This window comes from Bufo bufo, chromosome 1 (genome assembly GCF_905171765.1).
Source record: "Bufo bufo chromosome 1, aBufBuf1.1, whole genome shotgun sequence".
NCBI lineage: Eukaryota > Metazoa > Chordata > Amphibia > Anura > Bufonidae > Bufo > Bufo bufo.
The window spans coordinates 296,365,471-296,378,759 of NC_053389.1; the positions used below are offsets into that span (position 1 = coordinate 296,365,471).

At 45.4% G+C, this 13,289-nt stretch overlaps 1 protein-coding gene across 1 annotated transcript in view; it reads right to left on the reverse strand.

The window, feature by feature from the left end:
* LOC121005804 (E3 ubiquitin-protein ligase RNF213-like) overlaps positions 1 to 13,289 on the reverse strand; it is a 407,639-nt gene that overhangs the window by 52,167 nt on the left and 342,183 nt on the right. The window contains exon 15 of the mRNA XM_040438594.1: positions 3,359 to 3,481. Within this exon, the coding sequence (XP_040294528.1) occupies positions 3,359 to 3,481 (123 nt within the window). The remainder of the gene's footprint in view (positions 1 to 3,358; positions 3,482 to 13,289) is intronic.

Genomic DNA, 13,289 nt, shown 5'->3' on the forward strand with positions numbered 1-13,289 from the left:
ATGGGGTCACTTTTATGGATTTTCTACTCTAGGGGTGCATCAGGGGGGCTTCAAATGGGACATGGTGTAAAAAAAAACAGTCCAGCAAAACCTGCCTTCTAAAAACTGTATGGCATTCCTTTCCTTCTGCGCCTTGCCGTGTGCCCGTACAGCGGTTTACGACCACATATGGGGTGTTTCTGTTAACTACAGAATCAGGGCCATAAATATTAAGTTTGTTTTGGCTGTTAACCCTTGCTTTGTAACTGGAAAAAAATTATTAAAATGGAAAATCTGCCAAAAAAGTGAAATTTTGAAATTGTATCTCTATTTTCCATTAATTCTTGTGGAATACCTAAAGGGTTAACGACGTTTGTAAAATCAGTTTTGAATACCTTGAGGGGTGTAGTTTATAGAATGGGGTCATTTTTTGGGTGGTTTCTATTATGTAAGCCTCGCAAAGTGACTTCAGACCTGAACTGGTCCCTAAAAATTGGGTTTTTAAAAATTTCAGAAAAATTTCATGATTTGCTTCTAAACTTCTAAGCCTTGTAACCTCCCCAAAAAATTAAATATCATTCCCAAAATTATCCAAACATGAAGTAGACATATGGGGAATGTAAAGTAATAACTATTTTTGGAAGTATTACTATGTATTATAGAAGTAGAGAAATTGAAACTTGGAAATGTGCAATAAAAAAAAAAAAAAGGAAAATTTGCTATTTTTTTATAAATAAAAATGAATTTTTTAGACTTCATTTTACCAGTGCCATGAAGTACAATATGTGACTAAAAAACAAGAATGGCCTGGATAAGTCAAAGCGTTTTAAAGTTATCAGCACTTAAAGTGACACTGGTCAGATTTGCAAAAAATGGACAAGTCCTTAAGGTGAAATTGGGCTCCTTAAAGGGCGTCTGTCACCCTACTAAAGTCATTTTTTTTTTTTGGGCTAGTTAAATTACTTATATTGCGATATATGAAAATATAATGGTCTTACTTTGATTCAGCAGTTTCTTCTAAAAACGAAGTTTTATAATATGTAAATTCGGTCTCTACCAGCAAGTAGGGCGGCTACTTGCTGGTAGCAGCTGCAGAAAACCGCCTCCTCGTCGTGTTGATTGACAGGGCCAGCCGGGATCTCCTCCTCCGGCCAGCCCTGTCGGCATTTCAAAAATCGCGCGCCTGTGTTCATTCGGCGCAGGCGCTCTGAGATGAGGAGGCTCGCCCCCTCAGAACTCCCTCAGTGCGCCTGCGCCGATGACATCACCGAAATAGAAGACGTCATCAGCGCAGGCGCACTGAGGGAGTTCTGAGGAGGCGAGCCTCCTCATCTCAGAGCGCCTGCGCCGATTGAACACAGGCGCGCGATTTTTGAAATGCCGACAGGGCTGGCCGGAGGAGGAGATCCCGGCTGGCCCTGTCAATCAACACGACGAGGGGGCGGTTTTCTGCAGCTGCTACCAGCAAGTAGCCGCCCTACTTGCTGGTAGAGACCTAATTTACATATTATAAAACTTCGTTTTTAGAAGAAACTGCTGAATCAAAGTAAGTAAGACCATTATATTTTCATATATCGCAATATAAGTAATTTAACTAGCCCAAAAAAAAAAAAGACTTTAGTGGGGTGACAGAAGCCCTTTAAGGGGTTAATCCTTAGGATTCCGGAGGTTTTTTTGTTTTCATTTTTCTTCCCTATCTTCCTTGAGCCATATCTTTTTGCCTTTTTTGCCATTTAATATGGCATACAATGTAGTGGGAAGCGGGGGAAAAAAAAAATCAAAACGGGGTGGAATTGGAAAAAAAACGCAATTCCTCCACAGTTTTACGGGTTTTGTTCCCACGGCATTCCGTTTGCGGCAAAACTGACTTGTGCCCTTAATTCTCTGGGTCAGTATGATTACAATGATACTACATATTTATAGGTTTTTATGTCTTATATAGTGTAAAAATACATTTTTTTTTCTTTTATACATCAACATATTCTGACCCCCATAACTTTTTTATAGTTATATCTACTGATCTGTGTGGGGCCCTATTTTTCGCGGGACAATCTGTAGTTTTTTTTATTAATACCATTTTGGAGTGTGTGTGATGTTTTGATCACATTTTATAACTTTTCTTTTGCCATATTGGAAAAATATTTTAATATTTTAATAGTACGGGCATTTTCAGTCGCTGTGATACCTATGATGTTTAGATTTTTTGTTATTTATGGATTTATTTCTTTATTCTACGGAAAGGGGGTTGATTTAAATGTTTATATATTTTCTTATTTTTTTATATATTTTTAAAGTTTTTTTTTTACTTTTTTGTTATAAGTTTGTAGCTAGTATTTGAGCCTACAAAATCCAATTTAAAAAAAAATTCTGAACAATCATGGATTTTTTTACATCTATTTATTGCTTAAAATTGCTCATTTCTTATGTTGGCCTGCCACCTGCTGGGCAAAAATAATTGCAGCTTCAATACACTTGGTCTCTTCAGTGAGACCTAGGGCATTGAATTCAATTACTGGCATTTTCATTGGCCGCAGAGGATGCCAATAAGTTTATCACCCTTTAGATGCCGTGATCCCACTTGATCACTGCATTTAAAGGCTTTAATGACCGCGACTGACATTATTGCAGATTGCAGTCACTAGCGGTGGATCTCTGCTGTTTACAACAGTGGAGACCCGCTGGCCATGACGCCTGCTGCACGCACGAGCGGGCGCCATGTTTGCCCATTGCTCCAGCGCCGTACATGTACAGTGCTGGTAGCGAAGGGGTTAAGGATTATACATTTCCCTTTTCAAAATCGGTCGTCTGTGTAATTCAGAACTAAACAACTTCTTTAGGACCTGCCATGATAAAATGAAATGCAATCTGCAGGCAGCATGTCACAAGCTAAGATAATTGATATATATTTTTGTTGGAAAACATTCAGTAAAACCTGTCATTTATACATTTATATCTCTGCCTTTTTCACTTCCTGTGAAGAGCTATTGGTACAGGAGGGAGGGGTTATCCGTGATTGACAGCATTGTGTGCATAAGTCTGCATAAGACATAGCTGTCAGTCACTGATAACTTCTCCCTAATGTAGCTGTATTCATAGGAGGCAAAAAAAGCAAATATATAAATGTATAAATTATAGGTATTTACTGAATCTTTTCCCACAAAAATATATATCAATCTGCTCAGCTTTTTTGTATGTTTACATGTGAAACATTTTTGGTGAAGTTCAGTTAAGGCAAGTCAATGGGATTTTGTAAACAAATTGAAATTTGTTAAATTGTGTGGAGAAATTGCAGCCTACACAGTGTGTATTGTAATGGGTAAAATCAAATCTGCAGATTATTTTTTTTCACAGAATGCCCCTCTTGTCAACAATTACGTACCTGACAAGCAGAATGCACTGCTTCAATAGCGCAGTCCTCAAAACATTTATGAATTGATGGGTGAAGTTCTTGAAATAGACGCTGCTCTTTGCAGTAGATCACAATCTGTTTAACAGAGTCCTCCTATAACAGAAAAGCAATATTAAACATGAATTATCAAAGCTATTATATATGACTATATTAGGGTACTTTCACACTAGCGTTATTCTTTTCCGGTATTGAAATCCGTTAAAGGGTCTCAATACCGGAAAAAACGCATCAGTTTTGTCCTAATGCATTCTGAATGGAAAGCAATCCGTTCAGTATGCATCAGGATGTCTTCCGTTCCATCCCTTTTACGGTATTTGACCAGACAAAATACTGCAGCATGCTGCGTTTTTTTTTCCGGACAAAATCCCGGAACAATACAGCACTTGCGGAATCCGGCATTAATTTCCATAGAGATGTATTAATGTCGGATCTTGTTCTTGAAATTGCCGCATCGCCGGATCCGGTTTTCAGGTCTGCGCATGCGCTGGTATATAGGAGAAGCGATTTTCGCCTTTGATCTTTGAAAATTTTTTAATACCGGATCCGTTATTCCGGATGATACAGATCTGGTATTTCACCGGATGAGTCTAAGGGATCAGGAAAACAAGGATATCCGTTTGTATACGATTTGCTAGTGTGAAAGTAGCCTTACTGTTGAAAGGGTAATGCAAAGATTCTCAACTTAATTGGTGTAACTCATTACAAATCAGTCTTCCTTTCACTAAATTCTGCCCTCTCCTATCATTCCTGAATGCAGCAGTCAGGTTCATCAATCTGTCCACCCTCTGCCCTGTCTCATTCACTGCACTGGTTGGCCATTCACTATAGAAATACAACCTAAAAGTATATAGACTAGTGATGATCGAGCACCAAAGTATTCGGGTGTTCGGCCCGAACACATTACTATATTCGTGTGCTCGGCTGAGCACCAGAGTATAATGGAAGTCAATGGGAGACAACCAGGCACCCCCTGCTCTGAAGAGGGGAGATTGCCTGGTCCATTGGAAAAAGTCAGAAAGTGACGAAACACCACCGAAATAGATCGGGAACACCATGGGGACGATGTCTGGATGCATCTTGGACTCCCAGGTCGCTGCTGGGAACCATGTTGCCTGAGTTGTACGCCACTTTTACAGACTGACAAAAATATGCACAAAACCCCCTAAAAAAATCAATTTTACAGGATAAATTGTTAGGAAACATTCTTTCCTGTATTTTCAATTGTATATAAAGTGCAAGTGCTGCAAAAAATTACAAGCAAGAGGCACTCCGATACAACCTGTATATCACATAAAGTAGGGCCTCATTCACATTGTGGTACAATTGTTCAGGTAGTGAGACTCCTACACTCATAAAGCCTATGCACTAAGTGAAAGGGCTGCCAAAAATTACAAGGAACCGGCACTCCAAAACACCCTTTGCTACACATAAAGGAGGGCATAATACACACCCTTGAAAAATTATGATTGATGGCTTGCTGGTGACCCTCAAAAACATTTGGAGCAAGGGCCTGCTGATCTGACCATCTAAAACCTTAGGAACGAGGGCCTGCTGCCGCATTGGTGACTCTAGATAACCTCTGGTCGATTGCACGTCCCCGTGACGGCGACGATCCATTTGGATGTCTGCCTATCAGCTTTCAATGTTCTTTTCTGCGCCTACCATGGTGATCACGAGTAACAGGGAATCAGGGTTTGATGCCAGAGAGGGAGCTTGAGAAAGGGATACCACATCCAAGGGAAGGCAGCAGGCGCGCAGCAATTACCCACTCCCGTCTCGGGGAGGTAGTGACAATCAATAACAATACAGGACTATTAAGATGCCCTGTTATTGGAATGAGTAATACAAAATCACAAGGAATGTCACTGCAGTATTTTGGATGAGAAAACGTTATACAGGAGAGGCCCTGCTGCCGCTTTGTTGACCCTAGATAACTTCTGCCTGATCGCACTTCCCCGTAACGTCCACGATCCATTTAGATATCTTCCCTATCAACTTTCGATATTCTATTATGCGCCTACCATGGTGATCACTGATAATGGGGAATCATAGTTCGATTTCGGAGAGGGAGCCTGATAAACAGCTACGGCTACTACTTCAAAGCAAGGCAGCATGAGTTGCGGGCCTGAAGTTGAGCTGACCCTGTAAAATATTTTAGGTGCAGGCCTGCATGTTATCTGAACCAGTAAAAGATTTTAGGTGCAGGCCTGCTGGTGAGCTGAGGTGGAACCGACAAACCCAACTTGAATTTGATGGCATTAATCTGCAGGTGACGGTAATACAGCTCCACAGATTGATTCCATCTGCCTCTTTCTAAGCAATCTGTGGCGTCAGTCTTTTATCCATTATGCCACTATGTGGCCTCCTCATGCTGCCATCTCCACACCATGTCACCTTGCCACTCATTTTTATCACCATGCTGCTGCTTAAAAGGCCTTAAACTGATCACCAGGCCCACAATCTAATTAAGGTTTTACGCACAAAACCAAAGTAAAAAAATTGATTTTATAGGAAAAATTGATTGAAAACATTCTTTCCTTTATATTTATTTGTATATAAAGTGCAAGTCCTGCCAAAAATTACAATGAAGAGGCATTCTGATTAGAGATGTCGCAAACATAAATTTTTCCGTTTGCGAACGGCGAACGCGAATTTTCGCAAATGTTCGCGAAGGGGCGAACCGCCATAGACTTCAATGGGCAGGCAAATTTTAAAACCCACAGGGACTCTTTCTGGCCACAATAGTGATGGAAAAGTTGTTTCAAGGGGTCTAACACCTGGACTGTGGCATGCCGGAGGGGGATCCATGGCAAAACTCCAATGGAAAATTACGTAGTTGACGCAGAGTCGGGTTTTAATCCATAAAGGGCATAAATCACATAACATTCCTAAATTGTTTGGAATAACGTGCTTTAAAACATCAGGTATGATGTTGTATCGATCAGGTAGTGTAACGGTTATGCCCGCTTCACAGTGACAGACCAAACTCCCTGTTTAACGCACCGCAAACAACCGCAAACAGTCCATTTGCACAACCGCAAACTCCCCATTTGCACAAGGTTGGATACCAAGCTAGCCATGTCCCGTTCCTTGTCCTCACTGATGTCATTGAAGGTCTCTTCCTCCACCAAGCCACGTACAACACCAAGGGTCCCCGAAAGGTGACAACAAGCCCCCTGGGACACCTGCTGTGTTTGGTCTTCCACCTCCTCAAAGCCACCTTCCTCCTCTGACTCCTCTTCTTCAGACTCCTCTCTCTGTGTTGCCTCTCTCTGCGTTATTATAAGGTGTGTTAAGTAGTACTATTCCTATCAGTTTAATCCCTGTTACGTCCCCTATCAGGGGACGTGTATATGAAATCGATTTTAGGAACCGGGAGATGGAAAATGATGCTTGGTCGGTCCTCTTAATTCCAATCTGGAGCACTGCGCGTGCGCTGTGTAGTGTACTGTGCAATCCCAATATGTGTGGTGTGTTAAGTAGTGCTATTCCTATCAGTTTAATCCCTGTTACGTTCACTAGTATTATTATTATTATAAGGTGTGTTAACTAGTACTATTCCTATCAGTTTAATCCCTGTTACGTCCCCTATCAGGGAACCGGGAGATGGAAAAAGATGCTTGGTCGGTCCTCCTACTTCAAATTTGGGGCACTGCGCGTGCAATCTAATGTGCCACCAGATATGAGTAGTGTGTTAAGTAGTACTATTCCTATCAGTTTAATCACTGTTACATCCCCTATCAGGGGACGTGTATATGGAATAGATTTTAGACAACCGCAAAGAGTTGTCAATAGTTGACACACTCATGACATAAATTTTATACCTCTATGCGTCAATCTTGGTGTAGTGATGACTGTGCTTGTGCGCACGTTTGGGAGATTGCAGGCGATGGGGTTTTTTCAAAGTCTATGGTCGTGCTGACTGAGGTAGTTCAGTGACAGTTAAGTGACCCAGAAAACAATGATTCTGCAGTGTGGGCCCATTGTTGGCCTAGTAGGCTTTAATGATCACCTTAGATGATCACAAAGAAAATTAATGTTTTTTCTATGCAAAATTATCCAGCCGATCGCTTTTGGTCTGTTCACAATGAAGCAACAACCTTATCATCTGGGGCGTGCCAACATTGCCATTGCCAACACACTCATAGAGGTGGTCGCTTCATTGTGATACGCAAGCCCCTTCACCACAACAAGGTAACGATCACGAAGGGGAACTGAGTCTTGACACATGTATGTACTTTTTTTTTGGGGTTTTTGAAGCCACAGTGCAGCACCAGAGGCCAGAAAAATTAGGCATGTACACATGCCTGAAAAATTAGGTATTGTTGCAGCCGCTGCTGTAGCAGCGGCCAGAAAAATTGGTGTTTGTTTCCCAGGCAGAAAGTGCCATAAAACATTGCGGCTTGAACCCTAGTTGGTGGCGGTTAAGTCACGCAACTCATCCGCCATTCAGAGATAAAATACAGCAGCGTGTGGACCATTTTTAGCCCAAGGCAGCTCATCTCATCAGGCCTTTTTTAGTCTAATGTATCGCCCACTGTCAGTCCCTTCGGGATCCATCCCTCATTCATCTTAATAAAGGTGAGGTAATCTAGACTTTTTTGACCTAGGCGACTTCTCTTCTCAGTGACAATACCTCCTGCTGCACTGAAGGTCCTTTCTGACAGGACACTTGAAGCGGGGCAGGCCAGAAGTTCTATCGCAAATTGGGATAGCTCAGGCCACATGTCAAGCCTGCACACCCAGTAGTCAAGGGGTTCATTGCTCCTCAGAGTGTCGATATCTGCAGTTAAGGCGAGGTAGTCTGCTACCTGTCGGTCGAGTCGTTCTCTGAGGGTGGACCCCGAAGGGCTGTGGCGATGCGTAGGACTTAAAAAGCTCTGCATGTCCTCCATCAACAACACGTCTGTAAAGCGCCCTGTCCTTGCCGGCGTGGTCGTGGCAGGAGGAGGATTACTTTCACCTCTTCCCCTGTTAAGATTCCCGTTGTGCTGTGACATCACCCTTATACGCTGTGTAAAGCATACTTTTTAATTTATTTTGGAACTGCTGCATCCTTTCCGACTTGCGGTAATTCGGTAACATTTCAGGCACTTTCTGCTTATACCGGGGGTCTAGTAGCGTGGACACCCAGTACAGGTCGTTCTCCTTCATCCTTTTTATACGAGGGTCCCTCAACAGGCACGACAGCATGAAAGACCCCATTTGCACAAGGTTGGATGCCGAGCTACTCATGTCCCGTTCCTGGTCCTCAGTGATCTCACTGAAGGTATGTTCTTCCCCCCAGCCACGTACAACACCACGGGTACCAGATAGGTGACAACAAGCACCCTGGGATGCCTGTTGTGGTTGGTCTTCCTCCTCCTCCTCCTCAAAGCCACATTCCTCCTCTGACTCCTCTTCCTTACAATCCTCTTCCAGCGTTGCCGCAGGTCCAGCAAGCGATGCTGATAAGGCTGTTTTTGGTGGTGATGGTGACCACAACTCTTCCTCTTCACGCTTATCTACGGCCTGATCCAGCACTCTTCGCAGGGCACGCTCCAGGAAAAAAACAAATGGGATGATGCCGCTGATGGTACCTTCGGTGCGACTGACTAGGTTTGTCACCCCCTCAAAAGGACACATGAGCCTACAGGCATTGGCCATGAGCGTCCAGTAACGTGGCAAAAAAATTCCCAGCTCCGCAGAGGCTGTCCTAGCACCCCGGTCATACAAATACTCGTTGACGGCTTTTTCTTGTTGGAGCAGGCGGTCGAACATTAGGAGTGTTGAATTCCAACGTGTCGGGCTGTCGCAAATCAAGCGCCTCAATGGCAGGTTGTTTCGCCGCTGAATATCGGAAAAGTGCGCCATGGCCGTGTAGGAACGCCTGAAATGGCCACACACATTCTTGGCCTGCTTCAGGACGTCCTGTAAGCCTGGGTACTTATGCACAAAGCGTTGTATTATCAGATTACACACATGTGCCATGCACGGCACATGTGTCAACTTGCCCAACAAATTGCTTCCGTTGTCACAGACCACTTTGCCGATCTCCAGTTGGTGCGGAGTCAGCCACTGATCCACCTGTGCGTTCAGGGCGGACAGGAGTGCTCGTCCGATGTGACTCTCTGCTTTCAGGCAAGTCAACCCCAAGACGGCGTGACACTGCCATATCCGGGATGGGGAATAGCCCCTGGGGAGCTGGGGGGGTGCCGTTGATGTGGAGCAAGACGCAGCAGCAGAAGAGGACTCAGCCGAGGAGGTTATGGAAGAGGATGGAGTAGGAGGAGTAGAGGAGGTGGCAGCAGGCCTGCCTGCAAGTCGTGGCGGTGTCACCAACTCCTCTGCAGAGCCAGGCATTCCATGCTTGGCAGCCGTCAGCAGGTTTACCCAATACGCAGTGTAGGTGATATACCTGCCCTGACCGTGCTTTGCAGACCAGGTATCAGTGGTCAGATGGACCCTTGCCCCAACACTGTGTGCCAGACATTCCATTACTTCCTTTTGCACAATCGAGTACAGGTTGGGGATTGCCTTTTGTGCAAAAAAATTTCGGCCGGGTACCTTCCACTGCGGTGTCCCAATAGCTAAAAATTTTTGGAACGCCTCAGACTCCACCAGCTTGTATGGTAAAAGCTGGTGGGCTAAGAGTTCAGACAAGCCAGCTGTCAGACGCCGGGCAAGGGGGTGACTTTGTGACATTGGCTTCTTACGCACAAACATGTCCTTGAAAGACACCTGACTGTGGGCAGATGAGCAGGAACTGCTCAAGGCGAGAGACGGAGTGGCGAATGGTTGAGAGGGGGCAAGGAGGACAGCAGTGGTTGACGTGGCTGAAGATGCTGGACCAGGAGGAGGATGGCGGCTTTGAGTTTGTGTGCTGCTTGTACTCATGTGTTGATCCCATAGGCGTTTGTGATGTGCGATCATGTGCCTTCGCAAAGCAGTTGTACCTAGGTGGGTGTTGGACTTCCCACGACTCAGTTTCTTTTGGCACAGGTTGCAAATGGCATCGCTGTTGTCAGAGGCAGACACACTAAAAAATGCCACACTGCTGAGCTCTGCAATGACGGCATTCTGGTGGTGGCAACAGCATGCGTTGATTGGCGTGCTGTCTGGCTGACCCCGGGTGCCGATGCATGCTGTCTGACTGTGCCACTAGCTCCTTGCGACGACCTCCCCCTGCTTCCAACTCGTCTCCTCCTCCTCTCTGTTCCCCATCAGAACTTTCCCCCTGTTCTTCTTCTCTTCGAGCGGACACCCACGTGACATCCACGGACACATCGTCATCATCAACCGCTTCACTTGTATCTGACAACTCAGCAAAGGAAGCAGCAGCGGGTACAACATCATCATCATCACACCGTACGTCCATGTGTGTAATGCTGCCTGACTGAGACATACCCCTGTTATCTACATCCTCTGGCAATAATGGTTGCGCATCACTCATTTCTTCCAACTTATGTGTAAATAACTCCTCTGACAGATCAAGTGAAGCGGCTGTGGTGCTAGTGTTGGTGGTGGCGGCAGGCGGGCGAGTGGTAACTTGAGAGGTGCCCGAAGCTGAGCTGGAGAAGGATGGTGCGTCAAGGTTCCAAGCGGAAGCTGTAGAAGATTGGGTGTCATGTTTTAGCCAGTCAACTATGTCCTCAGAACTTTTCGAGTTCAGGGTACGTGGCCTCTGAACACTGGGCATTATTCTAGGGCCAAAGGGAATCACAGCACCATGACCACGACGGCCCCTGCAGGGTGGCCTGCCTCTGCCTGTCATTTTTTTTGTTATTCGTTAAGTTGTACTATGCTTGCAAGCTACTGTGACACCAGATATGAGTTGCACTGGTGACACTATGCACTTGCAGCTGGGCCTTAAACACACAAACACGTGTGTGCAACTGACTTCTATTTATTCACAGTCAAAATTGTTGTTTTTCTTTAAATGGAATCAAATGTGACACCAGATATGAGTTGCACTGAAGTGACACTATGCGCTTGCAGCTGGGCCTTAAACACACAAACACGTGTGTGCAACTGACTGCTATTTATTCACAGTCAAAATTGTTGTTTTTCTTTAAATGGAATCGAATGTGACACCAGATATGAGTTGCGCTAAAGTGACACTATGGACTTGCAGCTGGGCCTTAAACACACAAACACGTGTGTTCAACTGACTGCTATTTATTCACAGTCAAAATTGTTGTTTTTCTTTAAATGGAATCGAATGTGACACCAGATATGAGTTGCGCTGGTGACACTGTGCACTTGCAGGGCATGAAACACACGCGCGTGCCGGCAACTGACTGCTATTATATTACCGTCAAAAAAATTATTTATTTTTTTTAAATGCAAGCTACTGTGACACCAGATATGAGTGGTGGCACTGGGCAAGTGGGCACAGTATACGCTGTGAGCCTGACACACACGCTGGCAGGCAGGCAACTGCAATTAGATTACACAGGGGAAAAAAAAAAGCAGACTGATGTTCTAGCCCTAAAAAGGGCTTTTTGGGGTGCTGTCCTTACAGCAGAGATCAGATGAGTCTTTGAGTCTTTCAGGACTGGAGTGGACACTGAATACACTGGCCTAACTATCGATTTCCCTATTAAATCAGCAGCAGCTACACTGTCCCTCCTCTCACTAAGGCCTCATGCACACGACCGTTGTGTGCATCCGTGTCCGTTGTTCCGTTTTCCGTGATTTTCTGCGGACCCATTGACTTCAATGGGTCCGTTGAAAACTCGGAAAATGCACAGTTGTTCATCCGCGTCCGTGATCCGTGTTTCCTGTCCGTCAAAAAAATAGGACCTGTCCTATTTTTTTGACGGACAACGGTTCACGGACCCATTCAAGTCAATGGGTCCTTGAAAATACACGGATGCACACAAGATTGTCATCCGCGTCCATGATCCGTGTCCGTGGCTACTTTCACACAGACAGATCCGCAGATCCGTCTGCATAAAAGCTTTTCAGATCTGAGTTTTCACTTCGTGAAAACTCAGATCCGACAGTATATTCTAACACAGAGGCGTTCCCAGAGTGATGGGGACGCTTCAAGTTAGAATATACTACGAACTGTGTACATGACTGCCCCCTGCTGCCTGGCAGCACCTGATCTCTTACAGGGGGCTGTGATCAGCACAATTAACCCCTCAGGTGCCGCACCTGAGGGGTTAATTGTGCGTATCATAGCCCCCTGTAAGAGATCAGGTGCTGCCAGGCAGGAGGGGGCAGACCCCCCTCCCTCCCCAGTATTACATTCATTGGTGGCCAGTGCGGCCCCCCCTCCCTCCCTCCCCTGTATTTAATTAATTGGTGGCCAGTGTGGCCCCCCTCCCTCCCTCCCTCCCTTGTATTTAATTCATTGATGGCCAGTGCGGCCCCCCCTCCCTCCCCAGTATTTAATTCATTGGTGGCCAGTGCAGCCCCCCTCCCTCCCTCCCCAATATTTAATTCATTGGTGGCCAGTGCGGCCTCCCCTCTCTCCCCCTCCTAATTAAAATCCCCCCCCATCATTGGTGGCAGCGGAGAGTTCCAATCGGAGTCCCAGTTTAATCGCTGGGACTCCGATCGGTAACCATGGCAACCAGGACACTACTGCAGTCCTGGTTGCCATGGTTACTTAGCAATTTTTAGAAGCATTATACTTACCTGTGATGTCTGTGACCGGCCGGGCGCTCCTCCTACTGGTAAGTGACAGGTCTGTGCTATAAGCAATGCGCCGCACAGACCTTTCACTTACCAGTAGGAGGAGCGCCCGGTCGGTCACAGACAGCGCAGGTAAGTATAATGCTTCTAAAATTGCTAAGTAACCTTGGCAGCCAGGACTGCAGTAGCGTCCTGGTTGCCATGGTTACCGATCGGAGTCCCAGCGATTAAACTGGGACTCCGATCGGAACTCTCCACTGCCACAAATGATGGGGGG